This window comes from Schistocerca cancellata, chromosome 2 (genome assembly GCF_023864275.1).
Source record: "Schistocerca cancellata isolate TAMUIC-IGC-003103 chromosome 2, iqSchCanc2.1, whole genome shotgun sequence".
Lineage (NCBI taxonomy): Eukaryota > Metazoa > Arthropoda > Insecta > Orthoptera > Acrididae > Schistocerca > Schistocerca cancellata.
The window spans coordinates 880,265,302-880,293,108 of NC_064627.1; the positions used below are offsets into that span (position 1 = coordinate 880,265,302).

The 27,807-nt window shown below is 44.6% G+C and overlaps 1 protein-coding gene across 1 annotated transcript in view; it reads left to right on the forward strand.

Moving 5' to 3' along the window:
• Positions 1 to 27,807, forward strand: part of LOC126159497 (neuroligin-3-like) — a 357,313-nt gene that overhangs the window by 163,194 nt on the left and 166,312 nt on the right. Inside the window, exons 5-6 of the mRNA XM_049916554.1 lie at positions 24,214 to 24,368; positions 24,438 to 24,493. Of these exons, the coding sequence (XP_049772511.1) occupies positions 24,214 to 24,368; positions 24,438 to 24,493 (211 nt within the window). The remainder of the gene's footprint in view (positions 1 to 24,213; positions 24,369 to 24,437; positions 24,494 to 27,807) is intronic.

Genomic DNA, 27,807 nt, shown 5'->3' on the forward strand with positions numbered 1-27,807 from the left:
ATTTGAAATAGTATCCTCCATTTCTTCAACTGTGTTAGCTGAAGTGACACATACGACGTTTCTTAGGTGTCTTGGGATATAAAAATCCATTGGATAGAGTTCCTGTCTTCCTGGAGCCAACGTAGAGATTCGCCTCTACGTATCGGTGAAACCGACGCGTTAGACCTCCCACGGAGGAATGTGTTGGTTCTCCGTCATGCATGTACCACATATATTTGACGTTGGCCAAGGAAGACAAACTGAAGCAATCCTGTAAGTTGACGGTAGAAAAAGGTAAGATTGAATGAAGAGAATTCTTCGAATTTTTGTGTACAGGGATATCTTAAACTCGTCTTGAGTAGGAATCCTGTTTGAACGGTTGAGTAACTTGACAGTAAATAGCTGTTAACGATATGGAAGCGATCAGGAGGTGACCGAAGAAACTCAAAGCACAGTGAAGAGATGAATACTGTTTTAAATCCAGCTGCAAGAACGGCTCTTCGAATACCCGCTGTAACCGATACGAGAGTACATCAGTAACATACTAGTGTAGTTCTATATCCCTTAGTCATTGAAACAATATTTGTACTTCTGTTCATGTATCCAATGGATTTGTTTAACCGTAATCATTTCTGTTTCAAGGACGAAGTTTACGGACAATGAAAGCGAAGTACGGCAATATATCCGCAATCATCCTGCAAACTGCACGTTTGAGTACTTAAATTGTTGCTGTGACTGTTTTTTTTGTTTGTTTTTCTTTTTCTTTTTCTTTTTTTTTTACTTTGTAAGTTTGCACTCTGAATCATTTTAAAAGCTGTAAATATCCTAATCAGGATAGGATAGTGTTGGAACGTATAGTTTACCACGGTATTTTAGTAAACGCAACAGAAATAGTTCACTAATGTTGACTGAAGTAAAACACCCATTATCCAAATGGAACAAAAACATGTCATCCGGAACGAAATGTAAACGAATTGTTAATAGCAACACCATATCGAAGCTTACCAGTTCCTCTCATGCATCGGAGTGGCTATATTCAAATTCACCCGCACGTTCGTTCGAGCGCAAGCTTTTGCTGAATTGTTGGATATGAATGAAAAGCATACATATCACAGTACTCTGTTATCTGTGATTAATGTGACGCTGCTGCGGAATCTAAGGTAAAAAATTTAATGCCTTGTTATGAAGTGCTATCGTTAACCAAAAGGAAATATCAGTTTGACAAAATGGCTCTGAGCACTATGGGACTTAACATCTATGGTCATCAGTCCCCTAGAACTTAGAACTACTTAAACCTAACTAACCTAAGGACAGCACACAACACCCAGCCATCACGAGGCAGAGAAAATCGCTGACTCCGCCGGGAATCGAACCCGGGAACCCAGGCATGGGAAGCAAGAACGCTACCGCACGACCACGAGATGCGGGCTATCAGTTTGACGACTAAGATTAGTTCCAGTTGCCATTTACAGAGAAGATTATAATTTAGGAACAGAGGAGATTACATAGCTATTTAAGGAATTACTATAGCGAAAATTCAGCTTTGACTTTCGGGTACAAAAGATAAAACTGGAAATGCAAATTTTAGTGACATGGTCTCAGTCTCTCGACATTCGATGCTATTAATATTTATTTAAGGGAAATGGTTTTTAGAAATGCGTATACTGCAGGAGACACTGTAATGGTGAAAGTAATCGCATTCCAGTGTTTCTCTCAAGGTATGTGACCTCTGATTCGCGTCAGATATGTTGCAATGCTGTTAGATACCTCGTATAACATTTTCGCCTTACGTTACTCTTGTTTCTTGTTGCGGTAGGGAGGGGTAACATTGAATCCGGTACCACATCTCGGTGTCACGATAAAGTGTGACTAACTCGTATCAACGGTACACTATTCTTGTAGCGTTATTCATTAAGTATTTGCTGGTAATTGTGAGGGGCAATTTTGACACCTTCCCAGAAATAGACCAAACGTGCCCCAGTGCCTACGAGAGCGCCTCCTGTAACGAGATGAGTGGGAAAGTCCATAGAGCAGGCTATGCTGCTATTCCGAGCAGGTGAGAGAGTTGACGACTATATGCTGAAGGACGTACATATGGGAAACTTAATAAGGCATGTTTGTAACACAGCACTACTATTTCGAGGGGCGAAAATTGCAGCAGGATTTTATTACGCGTGTACATTTTAAACTTTCTATTTCTCTGCCAATAAATTATATCACTTGAGTAAAGAAGTACTTGTACATTAGCAAGTGCTGACATGATGAGTAGAACTACAAAAAGGTTACACACAGGCATTCAACTTCAAACTGTGATATTTATAAATTTATACGCATTTCGATTTTGTAGAGTGCAATACACGTGAAACTACGATTCGTGATACAGTCAGACCCATGAAGTTACGCAGATTAAAATCAGCGACACCTCAACGTTGGCTGGCATTGTCTGTTATATAACAGAAATAAAAGTTAGCACGCGTATGTTGAAGGGAAAATTGAAATAACTTCAGCGGATTGTCTGTACAGTCAAGGATGTTGCTCTTGGGGTGACATTTTATAAAAGTCTTCTAAGTACCTGGATTGAACAAACGGGCCGTTGAGCTGGTTGCTACAGTATACGTGTATCAGCTGAAGTGGGAAGTAGAGAAGTGTATTAGCAGGCAAAAGCAAGAACGATCTTACAAATAAATGCAAATCCATCTTCAGTTTTGCAGTGTCTAGGAATCTCTCTGAGAAATCATGATGGTATGTTTTAATTACTAAAACGTTGTCAGCCATGTCTGGCCTTCAAATTACTGCCTCGAGTTCTGGAAAATATTCCAAGTCTTGAACTTGAAGCTCATTTTCACATAGAATTACTTTTTGCTTAAATGGCATCAATCTTGCGCGGCGTATGTTACCAAATGATTTTCTTCTTACATTAAGACGCTTAATGAATTGAAATAATACGTGATGCTGACCAGAAACGATTTTGTCACACTCTACTTGCACCTAACTCAGTTTTTGCCCTAATGGCTGCCTTTTTTCACTGTTACTAGTCGGAAAACAAGTTTTATCATATCGCCTTCCAGATGGTGTTGTAATAACGTTCTAGTAAGTGTTTTCCAGCTACAATAGTGCGACGAACTAAAATCAAGGCAGTTATTATATGACAATGAACGATATGTCTTCCCCACTTTGCTATGTTTCAGACAAGTGCATAGACACCAAAGTATCATAATGCAGAATGTAAATCTAATTTAAGGCTAGTTGTTTTGCCAGCAAATTGTTTGACATTTTCTAAGCATTTAAACCATCAGCTGTTTATTTTCCCATTAATCATCTACCGATCTCGGTATTCATCATTATCCAAGATGTAGGGTTAAAAACATCCCATATTCCTTTGCAGCCGAATAATATTGAAATTATCCAGTGAAATTGTACAAACAATTTGTCTTAGAATACTGAAAGTAATAACTGACTCAGACAATGCTGTTTGTACAATTTCACTGGATAATACCGATATTGTTCAGCTTCTAAAGAATATGAGACACTTATAACTAATCTGTTATACCCAACATCCTGGATGATGGTTAATAACTGAAACCGGTAGATGACTAATGGGGAAAAAAACCTAATAGTTAAAATGGTTCAAAAGGCTCTGAGCACTATGGGACATAACTTATGAGGTCATCAGTCCCCTAGAACTTAGAACTACTTAAACCTAACTAAACTAAGGACATCACATACACCCATGCCCGTGGCAGGATTCGAACCTGCGACCGTAGCGGTCGCGCGGTTCCAAACTGTAGCGTCTAGAACCGCTCGGCCACACCGGCCGGCGATAGTTAAAATGCCTTTTGTAAAATACTTTACGGCTCTTGTACCTCACCATATGGAGACATTCCAAAAGTGTTTGATGTCTGACAGGGTGACTGCTTTGTTCTAGCAGCGCCCGGCTCCTGCCTTCATCTTTTCCGCCTCACCCCTCACCACCACTAGGCAATGCGATCGGAGCGTTTGGCAGGAACGTGTTCGGAGCGCTCGTGCTGGTGGAGCACTGCTTAGTCAGGCATGTCCTGGGGCGCATGGTCAACCGTCGTCTGTTTAGGATATTGGAGACCAGGCATCTGCTTAAGTGCTCTCAGTGTGAATTCAGGAGATGTCGATCAACTGTCGACAACCGGAACCTGCTAGGGGGAGAAATCCAGCAGGCTTTACTACATAAACAGCATTGTCCATGGGTATTTTCTGAAAGCAGTAAGGTGTACGGCACTATTTGGAGACGCAGTATTTTCAGTCAGCTACACCAGTGGGGCTTTCGTGACCAGCTCCCCATCTTCATTCGGTCATCCGTCTCAAGACGCATTTTTGATACAGAGTTGATGACGTGCTGTCATATAATTTTGTTCAGGAGAACGTTGTTCCTCAGGGCAGTGTTTTACGTGTTACCCTGTTTGCCATAGCTGTTAACAGGCTGATGTCCACAGTAAGGAATCCTCTGTTCCTTATTTGTGGACGATTTTGCAGTCTTCTGCTCTTCCTCTAGTACTGCAGCCGCGAGTCGACGGTTGTACAACGGAGTCGTGGCGTACCTCCTTCCAGTCACGCAGGTAAGATGACAATCATCTCAGTCGACTTCGCATAGGGCATAGCCCTTTGACACATGGCTTCTTGCTCCGGCGAGAATACCCTTCGGGATGTGGAGTTTGTGGCGTGCAGATTACTATGCGCCACATTTTAACAAGCTGTGATTTGTTTTCAGACCAGAGGGCAGCGGCAGATTTGCTAACAGATCTGTCCGCTATTTTAAGTGAAATTCAAACGGATGTGGTTCGATTTTTAAGGTTTTGCGGTAGAACCAACTTGTTTTCTAAAATTTTAGAAAGATATGCTTAATGTGTTACAGGATGACTGGCTCACTCATGCCTGTTGTAAGTACTCATCCCGTCATTTGCATGTGGGCTCCTCTGTCGTTCTACCAATGTTTTTCTCCCAGGTACGGCACCTTTCACACTTTGTCTGTGGTCTTAAGGTGTATGAGACAGAGTGATTATATGGGTCAACACTAGTGGGGTGGGAGTGAATGAGAGTCAGTTTGTAGATTTACCCCCTACTGTGTGACAACGTTTTTAGCCATTTTGTCCGCATTCGTTTCTTTTAATCTATTTAAGGGCGCCGATAATTTCGCCATTGGGCGCTTGTGAACTCTCAACATGCACGCACGTGCGCGCGCGAACACACACACACACACACACACACACACACACACACACACACACATACACACACGCAAAATAGCATTCCAGAAGTGCATTGTAACCAATGATATTGATGAACTCTAGGCCTTTATTTCAATCTCTCATTGTATACCTAAATTTCCAAACGTCACAATTAAAGATGGTTTCTCTGCGAGTGAAGAAACTAAAATGAAATAGAACCTAAAATGAGATCGTATCTAGAGAGGAAGATAAATGTGTGGTAATTTATTCCCACTCTTCAACATAGTATATGCCGCAATAAAATTTCATGACAAACTAGAACAGTGCAACAGAGCGATTCTCTAACTCAGATAACTGCCTTTCCAGCGTAGTACGCTGCGACTTGCTCAGTCTGAGCGTATATTGCTAGCCGATTAATAACTTGATATTACCGCCACTTCGTCCATTTCTTCCGGCGAAAGACCGACTTATGACATCGAGCCCTAGCCCGGCACCCAGTTTTACCATGTCACCAATATTAATAACAGAGAACATATTTATCGAAGAGTACAAGCATTTATTTGTTACATCCTTGAGACTATAGTTTTTTTACTGGAACACTCCGTGGTATCCATTTTCTAAAGGGTGCTAATGTCGATGAACCACGTTTGTCTCTGCGCCGTTTAGTTGCTCCGACAGTCTGAGAGGTGTTTCTACAGACGGAGTTGGTAGTGTACTGACGATTTAAGATAGGTACCACGCCACGCATCCAGTACTGGTACCCCATTCTAAGGTGTCCCAAATCTTTGGAAAATAAAAGGAAGTCTTGGATAAGGAAACGAGTAATAATCCCTTGCAGCCTTCATTTTCAGACTTAAAGATCACTGTTTGTTATTAATTCAACAAATTGGAATACCAGCTGCACGTCGTAAGGTTTGTGGAATAGTTTTTGAAGGATATCGTAGCAAATATTCTGCAGACTACTGTCGCAATTTTTGCTGCCAAAAAGTCGGATATGTCTCAGGTGTTTGCCGAGTTCTAATGATCAATGTTTGTCAAAAAATGCATTCGAAATGCACATAGTAACGAAATTTGACCGTTATACTAATTAACCAAATAAGGGCCCAAACGCATGTAACCGTGCCATGAAACCCAGCCGTGTTCCCGCTGCAACTTGTTTGCTAATGGCCGGTAATCCCTGGTGCCCACGCAGCGTAACCCCTGACGACCTGTGGCCTTTCCAGCCTCTGCAGCTCTGGTCAGCGTGCGACGGGTACGCAGTCTGTACTTCCCGCTCGGAGCGTTTGAAAACATAATCCATGTATATCAAAAGCTGAAAAATTGTAGAGTTACATTGTCTATTGCGCTTTGTCTGGAAGATTACAACATCAGCGGATAAAATACGTTCCCCACAACTGGCGTCGTAGGCGACAGGTATAATACGTCATTTGTACTGAACCGCACGACAGAGGGGTTTGTACGATGTGATTTAAAATAAACTTGTTCGGGCAGTATCTATTAACATCCCTCTGGCTATCCAAAATACCCTAAGGTTGCTTAGTCCTACACTCGCTCTGTTCTGATCTTTTCAGTGATTCTGCTGCCACTGTACCTGTATTAAAAAATAACGGGATTTCTTATGCTCCAGAATACAGGGAAAGCTTGATACGTGACGTTTAATGTTTTCGTTTCGTATTCAATGTTCGAAAAAGAAACAAAAGCGTGCGGGTATGATACTTGAAGAGTGCCGATTTTTCTGCTGGAACACGTGCCACCATTCGCAAGACATGAACTGCAAGCGAGAGAACACGAGAGAGTATCGTATAAATATCACTCGTAAAAATATGACAGAGAGTTTGTGTTGACTTTTTTCCCAGCCTTTCTTGTCCTGCCAAACACCCTGATTATATAAGTCTGAAAATTTTACCTTAAACCAGTCTTCCACTGCATTAATGGTCTTACATGTGTTGTCAGGTCGGCGGCTACGTAATGGGTTTTTTATTTCTGGGAACAAGAGCAGTCACTTAGTGCGAGAGTGAAAGAATAAGGTCACCAAGCCACAACTGCGTATTGAGATGAATGAACAGATGCTTTCTCATCCAGAAGACAAACGCCTCGAGAGAGCATACCGCAGCATTTCTTAATCAGAGCTTCTTGTAACTTCTCCAGAAGGTAACTGTAGTACGTGCCAATGGTTGACCCTTGGCAAAGCAATATGTGAGGATGACTCCACTACAGTCCTAAAAACCTCCAAGCATGACATTTATAGCTGACTTCTGCACTTTTCTCACTTTCGGAGGGAGGGAATTGGCATGCTTCTTTTACATACTCATGGTTGTTTCCTCTACATCGTATTGATTCAGATTCATCCATGTTTACAAGGCGATCAGAAAAGTAGTCTGTCCTGTTCCAATTGAATCATCATCTTTCTTATAAAGTCACGCCTTGCTGTCTTTGAAAGGGGTTAACAAACGTTCGTGCAGACACCCAAGACATAATCAGTACGTGAAAAATAATTCTCCTCACAATACCATATTTGAGATGTTTCATGCTTACTCATTTGGATGGTTCCACTTCTATCTTCCACAATCAAACACCCCACTTTTTTCACTGTGGCTGCGTCGTCTGCCATTGACGGTCTACCAAATCTTGCCTCGTCTGTCAGGGACATGTAATCGCTTTGGAAATTCTTTTTCCACCTCGCCATAGTGTCATAAAACGGGCAATCATTCCCAAAAACAGCCGACATCCCATCATGGATTTCCCAGGCCATTTTACCCTACATATGCAGGACCTTCATCACACCAGGAGCGTCTTACTCCTTCATCTTACGCCTCACTTACTTCTGGCAATCTTATAAGGAAAAAAAGGAGACAATTAACTGAAATTTTCAATTATCATGCGCTGAGGGGCCAGTAACAACACTGACAATATTTCAAGCAGAAAAGTAATTTCCAAATGACAATTAGAACTTTACGATAGCCCTTCGTATTTGGGAGGGTATTTATGAATGCGGCATTCCATGAAAACCAAGGAAAACCTCCTATAAACATTGTTGAAGCGGAGTACGCGTCTGCTCGGGAGGGGGAGTGTTGTTTTGAGTAAGGCCAGTTGTGGCGCCCCAAATACACAGAGGGTGGCTCGGTTTATGTCAGCGCAGAACATATCAAGATGAAGGAAGGAATACTCGTAATAACTATCATCTTTGAGAAACAAAACAACAGATTACTGCAGTAAAGGGCTTTCTTACAGACATGTAATCGCGCAGAGATTGAGGTGGTGCCTCCTCGACCATTCTGTTGATTAAATAAATAGGGGGTGGGGGTGGGGGGAAATAATCCTATGAAGACTTGACATAAAATTGTCAGTTCTTATATTTCAGCTAATCGAAACTTAGTCGATTCCTTTAAAATGTTAGCCCAATAAGCTGAAGCGAATACCTACTAAATCGCCGTATGACAATAACCCATTGGATGATCGTAGCGAGGCTGTTGCTTCTGTTCAGTGTAAAGATCTTTTATGGTCCTTATTGGCTAAACTATATACATAGCGACCACTGTGGTGAACACGGTAAGTCCCATCCTATCGCAAATGTATATCTCCCTGAACGAAAACTAGCAGAGATCGGTTCTATGTCGAAATATTCCCTACGTAGGAAAAACGTTATCGTCATAGCAACCTCATAGTAAGTTGCGGGGTTCGATAACGCAAAGCTCGTGTAATCTGTTAAGTGTATCCATTCCAGCGGAAGATGCTTTTTAAGTGATATATCTCAGCAGAAAGACTTAAGGACAGAAATATAAGGCTGTTTGTACCAATGTACGTAGCGCGTGCAAGACACACATTTATTCCGCCGATGGGGGCTTAAAACACTCCGTACCGGAAGTCTCGCTTCGAACTTTTAGAATTTTTGGGGTTTTTCTCCTCGAAACATGTGGCATCGTTGCTGATTATACTAGATTGCCTTCTAAACAGTTCGTTTACGAAATTACAATGCCTTTCAAAAATCTGAAGCAACCACAAGACTAAGTTGGAAATCAGTGTACCTCCCTAAATGTACATGCCACCGGCGGCTATGAAGTTGTGATTCACTAGCCGCGCTGTCTAGGGCGCCACGCCACGGTTCGCTCGGCTTCCTCTGTCGGAGATTAGAGTTCTTCCTCGGGCATGGGTGTGTGTGTATTGTTCTTAGCGTAAGTTAGTTTAAATTAGATTACGTAGTGTGTAAGGCTAGGGACCGGTGACATGAGCAGTTTGGTCCCTTAGGAACTTATCACAAATTTCCAAAAATTGTACACTACTGGCCATTAAAATTGCTACACCAAGAAGAATTGCAGATGATAAATGGGTACTCATTGGACAAATGTATTATACTAGAACTGACATGTGATTACATTTTCACGCAATTAGGGTGCATAGATCCTGAGAAATCAGTACCCAGAACAACCACCTCTGGCCGTAATAACGGCCTTGATACCCTTGGGCATTGAGTTAAACAGAGCTTGGATGGCATGATCAGGTACAGTTGCCCATGCAGCCTCAACACGATACCACTGTTCCTCAAGAGTAGTGAGTGGAGAATTGTGACGAGCCAGTTGCTCGGCCACCATTGACCAGACATTTTCAATTGGTGCGAGATCTGGAGAATTTGCTGGCCAGGGCAGCAGTCGAACATTTTCTGTATCCAGAAAGGCCCGTGCAAGACCTGCAACATGCAGTCGTGCATTGTCCTGCTGAAATGTAGGCTTCCGCGGGGATCGAATGAAGGGTAGAGCCACGGGTCGCAACACATCTGAAATGTAACGTCCACTGTTCAAAGTGCCGTCAGTACGAACAAGAGGTGACCGAGACTTGTACCAATGGCACCCCATACCATCACGCCGGGTGGTACGCCAGTATGGCAATGACAGATACACGCTTCCAATGTGCGTTCACTGCTATGTCGCCAAACACGGATGCGACCGTCATGATGCTGTACACAGAAGCTGGATTCATCTGAAAAAATCACGTTTTGCCATTCGTGCACCTAGGTTCGTCGTTGAGTACACCACCGCAGGCGCTCCTGTCTGTGATGCAGCGTCAAGGATAACCGCATCCATGGTCTCCGATCTGATAGTCCATGCTGCTGCAAACGTCATCGAACTGTTGGTGCAGATGGTTGTTGTCTTGCAAACGTCCCCATCTGTTGACTAAGGGATCGAAAAGTGGCTGCACAATCCGTTACAGCCATGCGGATAAGATGCCTGTCATCTCGACTGCTAGTTATACGAGGCCGTTGGGATCCAGCACGACGCTCCGTATTACCCTCCTGAACCCACCGATTCCATATTCTGCTAACAGTCATTGAATCTCGACCAACGCGAGCAGCAATGTTGCGATACGATAAACCGCAATCGCGATAGGCTACAATCAGACCTTCATCATAGTCGGAAACGTGCCTCCTTACACGAGGCATCACAACATTTCACCAGGCAACGCCGGTCAATCGCGATTGTGTATGAAAAATCGGTTGAAAACTTTCCTCATGTCAGCTTGTTGTAGGTGTCGCTACCGGCGCCAACCTTGTGTGAATGCTCACAGCATCTTCTTCCTGTCGGTTAAATTTCGCGTCTGTACTACGACATCTTCGTAGTGTAGCAACTTTAATGGCGAATAGTGTATAATGGCGACCAGAGCTCATTAATATTGGTTATGTCTAGAGTTGTTGCCAGGCCTGGCAAGGTATCTAAGGGTCGTGAACAGCGTCAGTGTTGAGTGATCTCTGTGAACTACAGGAAGATACCACGTAATCGTGTGGTAACCTCCTTATCAGCACTTGACAGCGTTTGAAAGAGGCCTCATTGTGGCTTTCCATTAGGTCGGCTGGCCGAATCGTGCACTAAGCAGATTTGTTGGTATTCGGACACGACAGTTTCCCGATGTTGGACTACATGAGGGCAGGCATACTCGTCGTCAGGATGTCGGTCGCCCACGTCTATCGTATCAACTTCACATCTGCGCTTTCCATCTGAGAACAATTAATGCAGTCTCTGCGACATTGTGTATTATGCTGCACCATTGCTCGGAGACTAGCAGCGGCCAGGCTACGGAATTACCATCCCATGCGTAGGCTGTCGTTAACACCACAGCACAAATGGTTTGGTTTGGTTTGGAGTGGTGCTGTGACCGACAATTGTGTATTGCAGACGAATGGCAGCACATTGTGTTCAGCGAAAAATCGCGTCCTGCACTAACCTGGATGACCATTGTCGACAAGTATGGTGACGACCTTGAGAGAGGTCTCTCTCTCTCTCTCTCTCTCTCTCTCTCTCTCCCTCCCCCCTCTCCCCCTCTCTCTCTCGCCCCTCTCCCCCCCCTCTCTCTCTCCCCCCCTCTCTCTCTCCCCCCCTCTCCCCCCTCCCCCTCCCCAATGTTTTGGAGAAGCGCCGCGGTAGTACTCTTGGCAAAATGATGTGGGGAGCCGTCGGGTATGACTTCAGATCACGGCAAGTAGTGATTCTACACCTACATCCATACTCCGCAAGCCACCTGACGGTGTGTGGCGGAGAGCCAGGTTGATTGAGGTCCGACGCTGGAATGGTACGCTTTCATCTGATACCTCTCATGTGACAGTATCATGGTAACATTTTTCACTGTTATACTGGTCGTCCACACATGGCACGTTCCTCTGACAACTGTCTGCGTGATGATGTGGCATTTCCGTAACCAGCAAGATCCACAGATCTGTTCAGAATAGACCAGCTTGGACGCCAACTCCGTCCCATTGCCAGTATCCAGGAGATTAAAGACCAATTAAAACAGTTTCTGGCCAACTTGCCTCAGAAGAGAGGATACAACGGCTTTCCGACAACATTTACATCATACTCCGCAAACCATCTAACGGTATGTAGCGGAGGGTACTTTCGGTACCACTATCTGATCCTTTAAATCCAGTTCCACTCACGAATAGTGCGTGGGAAGAATGATTCTCTTTATTGGTTCTAATGTCTCGAATTTTCTCCTCATGGTCAATATGCGAAACCTATATGGGTTCAAAATGGTTGAAATGGCTCTGAGCACTGTGGGACTTAACACCTGAGGTCATCAGTCCCCTAGGACTTAGAACTACTTAAACCTAACTAACGTAAGGACATCACACACATCCATGCCCGAGGCAGGATTCGAGCCTGCGACCGTAGCGGTCGCGCGGTTCCTGAGTGAAGCATCTAGAACCGCTTGGCCACACCAGCAGGCTACGTATAAGGGTGGGGGGGGGGGGGAGTAATATGTTGTCTGACTCCTCCTAAGACATGCTGTCCAGAAATTTCAATAGTAAGTCTCTCCGTTATGCACAACGCTTCTCATGTAACGTCCGCCAGTGGAGTTTGTTTAGCATCTCCGTAACGCTCTCTCGCCAGCTAAACTATACCGTGACGAAAAGCGCCGCTCTTCGTTGGATCTTCTCTATCTCTTCTATCAGTCCTACCTGATAGGGATCCCTGATAGATGAGCAGCACTCCTAAGAATCGGGCGAACAAGCGCGTTATAAGCCACTTCTTTCGTAGGTGAGTTACATTTCCTTAAGATTCTTCCGATTAATCTGAGTCTGGTGTGTGGTTTTCCCACTATCTGTTTTATATGGTCATTCCACTTAAGGTCGCTCTGGATAGCTAAGCCTAGATGTTTTACTGCAGACGCTGTCTCCAGCGGTTTGTCATCAATAGTGTAGCTGTACAGTAGTGGATTTCTTTTCCTATGTATGCGCAATATGTTACATTTATTTACGTTCAAAGTCAACTGTCAGAGCCTGCACCATTCATGAGATCTCTGCAGGTCGTTCAGCAAATTCTTAGTATCTTCTGGCGTTGCTACTTTGGTATAGACAACTGCGTCATCTGCGAATAGCCTTAGAGAGCATCCGACGCTTTCTACTAGATCATTTCTATATATTGTAAACAGCAACGGTCAATCTCACTTCCCTGTGGTAGTCCGAATATTAGTTTTACATCTGTCGATTTTGTTCCGTTAAGAGCGACGTGATGAGTTCTATCTGCAAGAAAGTCTAGAATCCAATCGCAAGTCTGCTTCGATACTACGTAAGCTCGTTTTCATTTTTCTACATTAAACGGCAATGCGGGACGGTGTCAAATGCCTAACTGAAATCTAGGAACACGGCATCAACCTGAGCGCCGTTGTCCACTGAGCAGTGGATCTCATGGAGGAACGGAGCGAACTGAGTTTCGCAGGATCTCTGTTTGCGGAATCCATGTTATTTTTATAGAGATGTTAATTTTCCAAAAACGTCGTAATTCTTGAGCATAAAACATGTTCCGTAGTTGACATCTACGATATAGGTCTATAATTGTGCGGATCTGTCTTAAGACCTTTCTTAAAAATGGGAATGACCTGCTCTTTTTTCCTGTCGTTAGGTACCTTTCGTTGCTCAAGCGATCTACGATAAATTATTGCAAGAAGGGAAGCAAGTTCTTTTGCATAATCTTTATAGAATCATGAAGGTGTCTTATTTGGTCCTGAAACAACTTCGGAAGACCGAATTTAGTATTTTGGCCGTCTCTCTGTTATCTTCCGTTCGGTGCCGGTGCGGTCGCTGAGAGAATGACTAGATGATTTTGACCCACTTACTGATTTTATATACGAACAAAATCTCTTAGCGTTTTTACTCAGGTCGGTTGACAACGTCTTACTTTCAAAATCACTGAACGCTTATTTCTTTGCTCTCCTCACGCTCATTTTCGCTTCGTTCAGCTTTTGTTTGTCAGCTAGGTTTTTATTTCTCTTAAATCTGAGATGAAGTGCTCTTTGTTTACGTAGCGCGTTTGTAACATGGCTATTAAACGATGTTGCAGCTTTCCCATCCCTTAAAACCTTACTCGGAGCATACTTGTCTAGGGTATATTTAACGATGCCTTTGAAGTTTTTCCATTTATGCTCCATATCTTCCTCCTCATCACCGAATATTTGATGTTGACTGCTAAGGTATTCTGAAATTTATATGCTGCCACCCTGCCGGAGCAAATATATCTTCCTACCTTTCTTAACATTCCTTATAGGACCCGTCGTCACAGATGCTATCACAGCTTTATGATCACAGATATCTTCCTCTACGTTAACTGATTCGATAAGTTCAGGTCTGTTTGTTGCCAGGAGGTCTAAGACGTTACCCTCTCGAGTTGGTTCTCTGTCTGCTCAAGGTAATTTTTGGACAAGATAACCAGAACAATGCCACACGAGTCCCTGTCTCTGGCACCAGTTTTGATGGAATAACACTCCCAATCTATACCTGGTCTCTATATCTCTATTACAACGCCATGATCGGGAAATTTACTAATGAAATTCTGCATGTACCGTCTGAAGCGCTCTGCAACTACAGATTTTGAAACAGGTAGTCTATAGAGGCATCCGATCACCATTTTTGACCGTTCTGTGATACTCAACTTCACCCAGATTAATTCACATTCGGAATCCGTGACAACCTCACTAGATCTTGTCGAATTTTTTACTGCAATTAACACGCCGCCACCATTGGCGACTAACATATCCTTACGATAAACGTTCCAGCCTGACCTTAGGATTTCGTTGTCATTGCCGTCTGGTTTCAACCAGCTTTCTGTTCGCAATTTGTACATTGTAACCTTCAGTAAGTGACACTAATTCTGGGACCTTTCCTTGGATGCTCCTGCAGTTTACTAAAATCATTTTAATCTTTTCTGTCTCTGATCTACGAAGACCAAGATTATCTGAGGTCACTGTGGCTGATTTAACAGACAAATCGTCTTTGATCCCAAGGGAGGGCTTCTCTAACCTAAAAAACCCTCATGTGCAGGCCACACGTACTCCGCTACCCTTCTAGCCGCTTCCTGCGTATAGTGCACGTCTGACCGCGTGGGAACCTTACAATACTTCACCAGATAGCGGACGGGGTCGAGAAATTCGTATCCGATACTGTCGCAGAGTAGTATGAGCCTCTGGTTTAGATCTCCCACTCTGCTCCAAACCAGAGGACCGTGATCAACCCAAGTTACGAATAGGCCGCTTAGCCCGCACCTCACGTGCGTTGCTAGATGCCTTCACCAAATCAACCAGCCGCCGAAAGGTGCCGAGGATGGCCTCAGAACCCAAGCGGCAGGCGTCATTGGTTCCGACATGTGCCACTACATGCAACCGGTTGCATCCAGTGCGCTCGATAGCCGCCGGCATGGCCTCCTCCACATCAAGGTTGAGACCTTCCGGCAAACATATCGAATGCACACTGGAATTCTCTCCCGCCTCCTGTCTCTCTGAGGGGCTCCATCAGCCACCTAACATTGAAGCTCCCAATGACAAGCATACCCGCCCCTTGTACTTGTCCGGACTGGGCAGGAAAATCGACCGCTGGCCCAACGGGAGAGGCGTCCCGTGCTGGCTCAATCATCAACACTATGTACCACCTCGTACCTGTTGCTAAGACGTAGGGAGCCAGCCGTTCGGCGTCTTCCCTGTTTCGCCTTCCGCCCAGTGACACACAAACCCACCACTTTCTGCCACCCACTTCGTGTGATGACGAACCGGTTAGATGTTGTGTATCAGAAGCCGCAGCGACGTCCGGGTCACCAGGGGATTCCAGTTGCACTAAGGGTTTCGCAAGTCTCGTCACTGGCGCCCTAACGTCACCTCAGCTTTGAGCATTAGCTAGAAGCTTGTCGACGTTAGCCAACGCAGCTTCCAGCTGTTTTCGGACAGCAGCCAACTCCCTTGTGTCCGCTCACAAGCTCAGTCCCTGGCCATATCCTGCTGTGAATAAAATAGATATAAGATCTCAAATGGCGCTACTGAGTTTGAAATGTTTAAAACATATGCCAAAGGAGAATAAAGTAACACTAAAACTTGCCGTGCAGATTTCTCACTGTACTCTGAGACCGCAAGTTTAAACGGAAATAAATTTCTCTACTGATGTTGATGTATTTACAGATACCTGTTGTTACAAATACTGTTTACCGAAAAGTTAGTGCACAAGATAAGTATTCAAACTAGAATGCATTGATCTAAGCTGTATGCTGTCTACGAGCACAAAATTAAAACTTTGTGGCGTGATGAAGTTTCTGGCAACGGGGAACCTTACACGCAAATACTTCACTTCTTTGCAGCTGCGCGAGAAAAAAACAGACTAAATTAATTTACTGTTTATCAAACAAGTGCCGCTGCTGCTGCTGCTGCTTCGCGTCCTCTCGGCTCGGCGGCTGCCGCTACACCTTCCCAACCGAATTAGTTAATGCACCTAGACCAGAGAGTGAGCAACGTCGTAGCGACTAGTGTACCCGTATTTGACTCGATTTTGTAATCAGTGAAGTACTGTCACATACCCTCGCCACCCGTGGAGTTTCATTTAGTTTCCTTCTCCCGCAGAGTCGTGCCACTAGTAATGTCTTTTGTAACCTGTTGCATATTGCGTATTGAGCGGGGTGAAAATGTCTATATTTCTCTGTGACTGTTCTTCTCTCACTTTATTCTCATGGTCACTACGCAATATAGACGAAGGATGTGGCGTAAAAGTCGTCTTCGAACAGTGGTTTTGTCAATTTACCCAACAGTGTTTCTCCAGAGTAATGGCATGTCTCAAAGATACACATTTAATTTCCGTAAGCATTTCTGTTGCAGTTTTATACGGTCTAAACCATTCTGCTACAGTCCTCGCAGTGCGACTATGAAACTTCCTGGCAGATTAAAACTGTGAGCCGGACCGAGACTTGAACTCGGGACCTTTGCCTTTCGCTGGCAAGTGCTCTACCAACTGAGCTACCCTAGCACGACTCACGCCCAGTCCTCACAGCTTTACTTCTGCCAGCACCTCGTCTCCTACCTTCCAAACTTTACAGAAGGTTCGCAGGAGAGCTTAGGGACTGATGACCTTAGCAGTTGAGTCCAATAAGATTTCACACAAATTTTGAACATTACTATGGAGCGATGGAAGAAAGTCGGTTGGTCGGATAAGTCTTGTTTCACACTGTTTCCATCTTCGGACTGAGTTTGGACCCCAAGAGTGAAAGTTGGCAGAGGTTCAGTGATGATTTGCACAGACATAAGGTCGTATTACTGCCAAGGATTCACCGGCCGTGGTGGCCGAGTGGTTCTAGGCGCTTCAGTCCGGAACCGCGCGAATGCTACGGTCGCAGGTTAGAATCCTGCCTCGGGCATGGTTGTGTTATTTCCTTAGGTTAGTTAGGTTTAAGTAGTTCAAAGTTCTAGGGGACTGATGACCTCAGCAGTTGAGTCCCAAACTGCTCAGAGCCATTTGAACCTTTGCCTAGGATTCAAAAATGGTTCAAATGGCTCTGAGCACTATGGGACTTAACATCTGAGGTCATCAGTCCCCTACACTTAGAACTACTTAAACCTAACTACCCCTCATGAACCATGGACCTTGCCGTTGGTGGGGAGGCTTGTGTGCCTCAGCGATACAGATAGCCGTACCGTAGGTGCAACCACAAAGGAGGGGTATCAGTTGAGAGGCCAGACAAACATGTGGTTCCTGAAGAGGGGCAGCAGCCTTTTCAGTAGTTGCAGGGGCAACAGTCTGGGTGGCAGACAGATCTGGCCTTGTAACACTAACCAAAACGGCCTTGCTGTGCTGGTACTGCGAACGGCTGAAAGCAAGAGGAAACTACAGCCGTAATTTTTCCCGAGGGCATGCAGCTTTACTGTATGGTTAAATGATGATGGCATCCTCTTGGGTAAAATATTCCGGAGGTAAAGTAGTCCCCCATTCGGATCTCTGGGCGGGAACTACTCAAGAGGATGTCATTTTCAGGAGAAAGAAAACTGGCGTTCTACGGATCGGAGCGTGGAATGTCAGAGCCCTTAATCGGGCAGGTAGGTTAGAAAATTTAAAGAGGGAAATGGATAGGTTAAAGTTAGATATAGTGGGAATTAGTGAAGTTAGGTGGCAGGAGGAACAAGACTTTTGGTCAGGTGAATACAGGGTTATAAATATAAAATCAAATAGGGGTAATGCAGGACTAGGTTTAATAATGAATAGGAAAATAGGAATGCGGGTAAGCTACTACAAACAGCATAGTGAACGCATTATTGTGGCCAAGATAGATACGAACCCCACTCCTACCACAGTAGTAGAAGTGTATATACCGACGAGCTTTGCAGATGACGAAGAAATTGAAGAAATGTATGATGAAATAAAAGAAATTATTCAGATAGTGAAGGGAGACGAAAATTTAATAGTCAGTAGGAAAAGGGAGAGAAGGAAACGTAGTAGGTGAATATGGATTGAGGGTAAGAAATGAAAGAGGAAGCCGTCTGGCAGAATTTTGCACAGAGCACAACTTAATAACTTGGTTCAAGAGTCATAAAAGAAGGTTGTATACCTCGAAAAAGCCTGGAGATACTGATAGGTTTCAGATAGATTATATAATGGTAAGGCAGAGATTTGGGAACCAGGTTTTAAATTGTAAGACATTTCCAGGGGCAGATGTGGACTCTGACCACAATCTATTGGTTATGAACTGTAGATTAAAACTGAAGAAACTACAAAAGGGTGGTAATTTAAGGAGATGGGACCTGGATAAACTGAAAGAACCAGAGGTTGTACACAGTTTCAGGGAGAGCATAAGGGAACAATTGACAAGGAGGGGGGAAAGAAATACAGTAGAAGAAGAATGGGTAGCTTTGAGGGATGAAGTAGTGAAGGCAGCAGAGGATCAAGTAGGTAAAAAGACGAGGGCTAGTAGAAATCCTTGGGTAACAGAAGAAATATTGAATTTAGTTGATGAAAGGAGAAAATATAAAAATGCAGTAAATGAAGCAGGCAAAAACGAATACAAACGTCTCAAAAATGAGATCAACAGGAAGTGCAATATGGTTAAGCAGGGATGGCTAGAGGACAAATGTAAGGATGTAGAGGCTATCTCACTAGGGTTAAGATAGATACTGCCTACAGGAAAATTAAAGAGGCCTTTGGAGAAATGAGAACCACTTGTATGAATATCAAGAGCTCAGATGGAAACGCAGTTCTAAGCAAAGAAGGGAAAGCGGAAAGATGGAAGGAGTATATAGAGGGTCTATACAAGGGCCATGTACTTGAGGACAATATTATGAAAATGGAAGAGGATGTAGATGAAGATGAATTGGGAGATACGATACTGCGTGAAGAGTTTGACAGAGCACTGAAAGACCTGAGTCGAAGCAAGGCCCCGGGAGTAGACAACATTCCACTAGAACTACTGACAGCCTTGGGAGAGCCAGTCGTAACAAAACTCTGCCATCTGGTGAGCAAGATGTATGAGACAGGCGAAATACCCTCAGACTTCAAGACGAATATAATAATTCCAATCCCAAAGAAACCAGGTGTTGACCGATGTGAAAACTACCGAACTATCAGTTTTATAATCACGGCATCAAAATACTAACACGAATTCTTTACAGACGAATGGAAAAACTGGTAGAAGCCGACCTCGGGAAAGATCAGTTTGGATTCCGTAGAAACGTTGGAACACGTGAGGCAATACTGACCCCACGACTTGTCTTAGAAGCTAGATTAAGGAAAGGCAAACCTACGTTTGTAGCATTTGTAGACTTAGAGAAAGCTTTTGACAATGTTGACTGGAATACTCTTTCAAATTCTAAAGGTGGCAGGGGGAAAAACAGGGAGCGAAAAGCTATTTACAATTTGTACAGAAACCAGGTGGCAGTTATAAGAGTCGTGGGACATGAAAGGGAAGCAGTGTTTGGGAAGGGAGTGAGACAGGGTTGTAGCCTCTCCCTGATGTTACTCAATCTGTATATTGAGCAAGCAGTGAAGGAAACAAAAGAAAATTAGGAGTAGGTATTAAAATCCAGGGAGAAGAAATAAAAAATTTGAGGTTCGCCGATGACATTGTAATTCTGTCAGAGACAGCAAATGACTTGGAAGAGCAGTTGAACGGAATGGACAGTGCCTTGAAAGGAGAGTATGGAATGAACATCAACAATAGCAAAACAAGGATACTGCAATGTAGTCGAATTAAGTCGGGTGATGCTGAAGGACTTAGATTATGAAATGAGACACTTAAAGTAGTAAAGGAGTTTTGCTATTTGGGGAGCAAAATAACTGATGATGGTCGAAGTAGAGAGGATATAAAATGTAGACTGGCACTGGCAAGGAAACCATTTCTGAAGAAGAGAAATTTGTTAACATCGAGTATAGATTTAAATGTCAGGAATTCGTTTCTGAAAGTATTTGTATGGAGTGTAGCCATGTATGGAAGTGAAACATGGACGATAAATATTTTGGACAAGAAGAGAATGGAAGCTTTCGAAATGTGGTGCTACAGAAGAATGCTGAAGATTAGATGGGTAGATCACGTAACTAATGAGGAAGTACTGAACAGGATTGGGGAGAAGGGAAGTTTGTGGCACAACTTGACTAGAAGAAGGGATCGGTTGGTAGGACATGTTCTGAGGCATCAAGGGATCACCAATTTAGTATTGGAGGGCAGCGTGGAGGGTAAAAATCGTAGAGGGAGACCAAGAGATGAATACACTGAGCAGATTCAGAAGGATGTAGGTTGCAGTAGGTCCTGGGAGATGAAGCAGCTTGCACAGGATAGAGTAGCATGGAGGGCTGCATCAAACCAGTCTCAGGACTGAAGACCACAACAACACCACAACACAACAACAAACCTAACTAACCTAAGGACATCACACACATCCATGCCCGAGGTAGGATTCGAACCTGCTACCGTAGCACAGCGCGGTTCCGGACTGAAGCACCCTGAACCGCTCGGCCACAGCTGCCGGCTGCCAAGGATTATGTGACCACTTTGGTTGACAGCTCAGTCTCATGGTAGAGTGTTTGCCTCCAATGAGGATGCTGTGTTCCATGAGGACAGGTCCCCTGTTTACACAGCTCTCATCTTCCAGGATTGTTGTCAGCATGTGGATGAACTGTCGTATCTATCCTGTCCACCACAGTTACGAGATCACAACGTTCTTGAGCCACTGTGGCCTACTTTGGAGAAAAGAGTGTGTGGTCTCTGTCCGCCTCCATCGTCTATACATGAACTTGCCACTGTTTTGCAGGAAGAGTGGTGTAAGATTCCCTTGAAAACATACACCACCTGTACTTACCCATACCGCGCTGACTGTAAGCTAGTTTCAATGCCGACGGTTTTCCTACGTCCTATTTGGCACGGCACTGAGTTGTGTTTCAGGGGTTTCCGTAGTTTGGCCCGTCCCCTGTATCTAAGCTTCAGAGCACCTTGTCTTCAAAGTAATGTTGTTGACGGTATTAGATAGTTTTTTAAGGATGTCAACTATCATAACCTATTTCCGTCTGAACAAGGAAATGATCAATTAGGAGCAGAGGCCTGTATATCAGATTTTACAAGGTCAATTTGACAGTTGTAATTTAGAAAAGATTCAGAAACCAAAGTCGAAGCTCATCAACGGGGACTGGAGCGTGATGTCAACTTGTTGGTTAGTATGCGGAAGGCCTCTTCACACAGCTGAATGCAAGGAGTCGGCACTACATAAACTCCAAGTTGCTGAGCCGGGAAGACTGGGACAGTCGTCCTGCATCCCTACACAATCGGACTGTTCCGTATGTGGATGATGACCGATACGATATTTAAGCCCCTGCACTATTATCGGCCTATTTTAACCTCTCACCAACTTCTATTTGCAAGAAATCCGACATAGATATATTAATATAAAAAGTAGTGGGCACCCGCTTTTAAACTAATAAGCACTAATTTAAGAACCGGTCCAAAATTTAGAAATGCAACAGGCCATCATAAAACAGCAGTTTTTTTTTTAATGAAACCTAGTGGCTGACAACGGTGTCGCGGTAGGCAAACACACCAGTAAACGTTCGGAAACGACACCAGCACTCAACGACGAATTACACAGGCCTGTACCATCTCTGCGATCGAACAACACATGTATTCCAAGTAGCGGCGACAAAATCACACCACACTCTAAATCTTTTTCAAAATCCGGGCCACCGAATTACGCCCACCTCCAACGGAATCACAGTACAGCGGCACACCAGTACTTGATATCGCCACTGCAGAGCTCCTAGACAACGCTGTTACTGCCCAGTAGATGGTCGGACCCAGAGAAGTACCTGGGCAGTCCTCCTCGCCTCTTCACTTCCCCACTTCCCCAGCCGTCGTCTGCGCCACCCGATCTCAGCGTGGAAAACACGGCCGACGAACGAATAGCGAATCAGGTAGACGAACTACACTCATGCTCATAAATTAAGGATAATGCTGATACATGGTGAAACAACGCTCTGCTGGGCGGTTTGTGGGTTTAAATCACCTCAGGGTATGACCATGCGGTGCATTTGACCTGCGGTCGTGGCACGGTGGCGCTGGCAGCAGTCCACATATGCAGAGGTGTGTTGGTGCATGTCACAGTCCGGTGCAGCGAGTAAGTGTGCAGACGTTTCCAGACGTGCTAATGGTGATTGTGTTGAAAATGGCTCAAAGAATACATACTGATGACGTTGTGAGGGGTAGAATACTAGGGCGACTGGAGGCTGGTCAAACACAGCAGGTCGTAGGACGGGCCCTCCGTGTGCCACAAAGTGTGATCTGAAGATTATGGCAATGATTCCAACAGACAGGAAACGTGTCTAGGCGCTACTGTACGAGACGTCTACAGCGTACAACACCACAAGAAGACCGATATCTCACCATCATTGCCCACAGACGACCACGGAGTTCTGCAGGTAGCCTTGCTCGCGACCTTACCGCAGCCACTGCAACAGTTGTCTCCAGACACACAGTCTACAGACGACTGAACAGGCTTGGTTTATTCGCCCAGAGACGTGCAAGGTGCCTTCCGCTGACCTCTGGTCACAGGAGACCCCGTTAAGCCTGGTGTCAAGAACACAGTACATGGTCATTGGAACTGTGGTCCCAGGTTATGTTCATGAAGGAGTCCAGTTATAGTCTGAACAGTGATTTTCGCCCTTAATGTCCTTCAAAGGGACCTATATGGAGGTCGTGGTTTGATGGTATGGGGTGGGATTATGGTTGGTGCAATGTACGCCCCTGCATGTCTTTGACAGAGGAACTGTCATTTTGAACCTTTTCAGGGGTGTAGTGGGTCCCACCTTCCTCCTGATAGATGATAACGCACGGCCACACCGAGATGCCATCGTGGAGGAGTACCTTGAAACAGAAGATATCAGGTGTGGAGTGGCCTGCCTGTTCTCCAGACCTAACCCCATCGAGCACGTCTGGGATGCTCTCGGTCGACGTATCGCTGCAAGTCTTCAAACCCCTAGGACACTTCAGGAGCTCCGACAGGCACTGGTGCAAGAATGGGAGGCTACACCCCAGCAGCTGCTCGACCACCTGATCCAGAGTATGCCAACCCGTTGTGCGGCCCGTGTACGTGTGCATGGTGATCATATCCCATATTGATGTCGGGGTACATGCGCAGGAAACAGTGGCGTTTTATAGCACATGTGTTTCGGGACGATTTTCTTAACTTACTATCAATACCGTGGACTTACAGATCTGTGTCGTGTGTGTTCCCTATGTGCCTATGCTATTAGCGCCAGTTTTGTGTAGTGCCATGTTGTGTGGCACCACATTCTGCAGTCTGGAGCCCAGCGGCCGCTACGCTCGCAGATTCGAATCCTGCCTCGGGCATGGATGTGTGTGATGTCCTTAGGTTAGTTAGGTTTAATTATTTCTAAGTTCTAGGCGACTGATGTCCTCAGAACTTAAGTCACATAGTGCTCAGAGCCATTTTAGAACCACATTCTGCTATTATCCTTAATTTATGAGCATGAGTGATTTCAGTCGGTGGCTGCAGCTCCAATTCAAAACTCCCAGTGAGAAAACCAACCGGCAAACAAGGACCATAGTCTTCATTACTTTTTTTCTTTCTAAAATTAATTCTCAGCGTAAAATAAATTAGTCTGACCAGTCGCTGGAAACACTCCGTATAATTGAATGTTGCTTATTTCTCGATAATGTGGTAGAGCGTCGTGAAAAAATAAATAAATAAATAAATAATTGCGCCGTTGAAGTGGATGTGAGAGGAGTTAAGTGAGAGGCTTGGGTGGTTGCAGGTGCCGCTGGAGGAACTGCTGCGCGCGGACGTGTCGCCGCCGGCCTACCTGAGCGCCTTCGGGCCCAGCGTCGACGGCGTCGTCATTCGGTCCGACCTGCCCCGCGAGCTGCTGTCGCGGTTCGGGCCTGGAGACCCCATGGCCCCCGGCGGGCCGTATGCGGGTGGCGGGCCCGCCTCGCAGCAGTCCGCCTTCGCGCCGGCGGCGGGTAACGGCGGCGCCAGCGGCGGAGGGAACGTCAAGCGCAGTGGAGACGCCACGCTGGCCGCGATGGGCAGTAGTTGGAGCGGAGCCACGAGGTACGTCTGGCATCTTAAGGAAATTATTTGTTATTTATTTTATAAATAATAATAATCTGAAGGAAAGCTGGGACTGGGACTCTTACTAAATCTCTCAGCATATCACTTCATTGATTACACAGTTTCGTTAACGAAGGAGTAAGCAGAAATAAGTGCTAACCTTCAGTATAGTACATCAGCGGTATCAAATTATCTGTAGTTCGAATGCACCGCATGATGGTAACAAGTAGATCCATATATATATGGCTAGAAAATACCGTCTGCTACGTAATTTTCTCAATTTAACTGTATGTATGTATGTATGTATGATCTTCGAATTTATTTTTATTATTTATTTAACCTGATCTGATTGGGCTCCTTCAGTCCCTCTCTTATATCGGACCACGGTTTCACACCTACAGTGCCTTCTTTACATATTAGTTATCTAAAAAATAAGAATTTTAATATGACAACTAGTATTAAAAAATTGAGTGTCGGAAATGGCAGTTTGAGTAAATTCTACTAATGAAATAATAAAATTACTACTGGCAGTTGTTGACCTACTGTAGATGCTGCCACTGATAGTGATAACAATAATGATGATAACAATAATAAATTTTTGTACAGTTAGAAGAGTATGGGACCTAATACCGACCCCTGGGGAACGCCTGATACACCTGCCTGCATTATGACCTTCTGGTGCCGGACATACCGCTTTGCTGGCGAGGCGTCAGGTATGAGTGACTTGGTGAGAAATTTAGGGTGTTAATTTTGGCAAGTAAAATGTCATAGTCGACAGTCAAAAACTTTGCTGAAGCCTAGAAGCACGTGATAGCAGCCTCTTGTGCATTTATGGCATGCTTGAGGTCATCTGTTACCTTTATTAAATTGAATGTTGTGTGCGATGGCTACAGGACCCTGATTAGTATTCGTCTGTTAAGCTGTTTGTAGTGAGATACCTTGTTCAAAAATGTTCAGATGTGTGTGAAATCTTACGGGACTTAACTGCTAAGGTCAACAGTCCTTAAGCTTACACACTACTTAACCTAGATTATCCGAAGGACGAACACACAAACCCATGCCCGAGAAAGGACTCGAACCTCCACCGGGACCAGCCGCACAGTCCATGACTGCAGCGCCTTAAACCGCTCGGTTAATCCCGCGCTGCGAGGTACCTTGTTAGCTTGTCGTGGAAGTATATCTTCTAACGGCGTGCACAATGCAGGCGCCGCGCCGGATTAGCCGAGCGGTCTGGGGCGCTGCAGTCATGGACTGTGCGGCTGGTCCCGGCGGAGGTTAGAGTCCTCCCTCAGGCATGGGTGTGTGTGTTTGTCCTCAGGATAATTTAGGTTAAGTACTGTGTAAGCTTAGGGACTCATGACCTTAGCAGTTAAGTCCCGTAAGATTTCACACACAGTGCAGGAGGAATGCAAATAGTAATGGAAGGGTACTGTGCCAACGTCCTTTTTAGGTAACGGCTTAATAAGTCCCTGTTTTCATATCTCAGGGAAGATACTTCTGGTGAAGGAGTGGTTGAAAATATCTGTTACAGTGGGCAATAGGGAGTCAGTAATAAGCTTCGTCATTTGGTCTGTGATACCACCGTGTCCAGTAGACGTTGATCTGATACGCATGATGGAGTTTTTGTCGGTGTTGCACGTAACATGCTTCAGATGGAATATTTTCGTGGTTGCAATCGTTTGCCCACGTGAAGTACCCTTCTGGGTCAGTCAAAATTTAGCCAAACGTATAAGATGCAGTAACACAAAATAAACTCGTGTGAGGTAGTACTTACTTCCGCCGAACCCCCTCAATTAGCTGCTGGTGCGCACTGCAGTGAGATGAGCTCACATTGAACAAGTTCCTTTAGATAAGAATAAAAAGCGCCACTCTAAATTGCAATTTATTTTCTGTCTATTGATGGTGACCGATTTCTGTTATAATAGCCATCATTAGCCCACAGCGGATTTACTCACACCGCTGTGGCGCTCTGAGCTGCTGTATACTGTCATGAGGTATACATCAACGAAGACGAATGCGATATGGTAGTACACAGCCGCTTCTGGCACAGTCCAGCCAATATGACAGATTTTCCGTATAGTACCTGGTTAGTACTAGGCGAATTATTGGTATTTCCTTAACAAAAGAACGACAAGCTCTTTCCCATATCCAAAAGTAACATGTGTTCCGTCTTTAGTGATCTCAGTGTCAATAACAAAACAGACTATATTATACCAATACTTAACATTAAATGAATTACCTGTGGTACTAGGCAGTACATGATAGTATTAAAAAGGAAAACACTTCCTAACGTTCTGCAATTGTTGACACCTGAAGATGACCTGAGAAGCCGAAGGCCGGTTCGTCACCAAATAAACATAATTTTGTAGAACATCTGGAAGTGTTTTCCCTTTTAGTATTAATACCTCTAATCTATAATTTCGTACGATTTTGATGTCACTGGTCTCGTCAGTGACAAATGGTAAATATTAGTGTATGAATGGAGTTGCATTGTATGTCGTGTGAACTGAGAACACAATGAGGACGGAGAGGCAGATAATGGAATACCGCTCCTGCAATTCGGTCCCTGTATCATTGCACTGTGGAACTTCACTTGATCACTTCAAACTATAGCTTATTTAATTTAGCGTTTGATGGCGGACAGATCGGACTGTCTCTCCCAGCAGTAGATTAATGGGTCGTCTCACACTTGGTTATGTCATCTGCTGCGGCAAATACAAACATAAAAAAAAAAGTTTTGCATCACCTTGGTTCCGAGAGTTCCGGAACCTGCACAGAAAATTGGAATAGAGATCAACATAAACATCATTTCCGCCCATTTTATTGCTCATGAAAACCACACACTGCATGTTGTACCACCATACAGGGAGACCTTCTGAGGTGGTGTTCCAGATTGCTGTATACACTGGTACTTCTAATACCCAATAGCACGTCATCTTGCATTGATGCTTGCCTGCATTCGTCGTGGCATACTAGTCGCGATTGGTCCAGATTGTATCACTCCTCAACTGCGATTCGGCGTACATCACTCAGAGTGGTTGGTGGGTCCCATCGTCCATAAACAGCCCTTTTCCGTCTATCCCAGGCATGTCCGATTGGATTCATTTCTGGAGAACATCCTAGCCACTCTAGTCGAGCGTTATCGTTATCCTTAAGGAAGTCATTCACAAGATGTGGACGATGGGGGCGCGATTTGTCGTCCATGAAGACGAACGCCTCGCCCATATGCTGCCGATGTGGTTGCACTATCGATCGGAGGATTGCATTCATGTATCGTACAGCTGTTTCGGCGCCT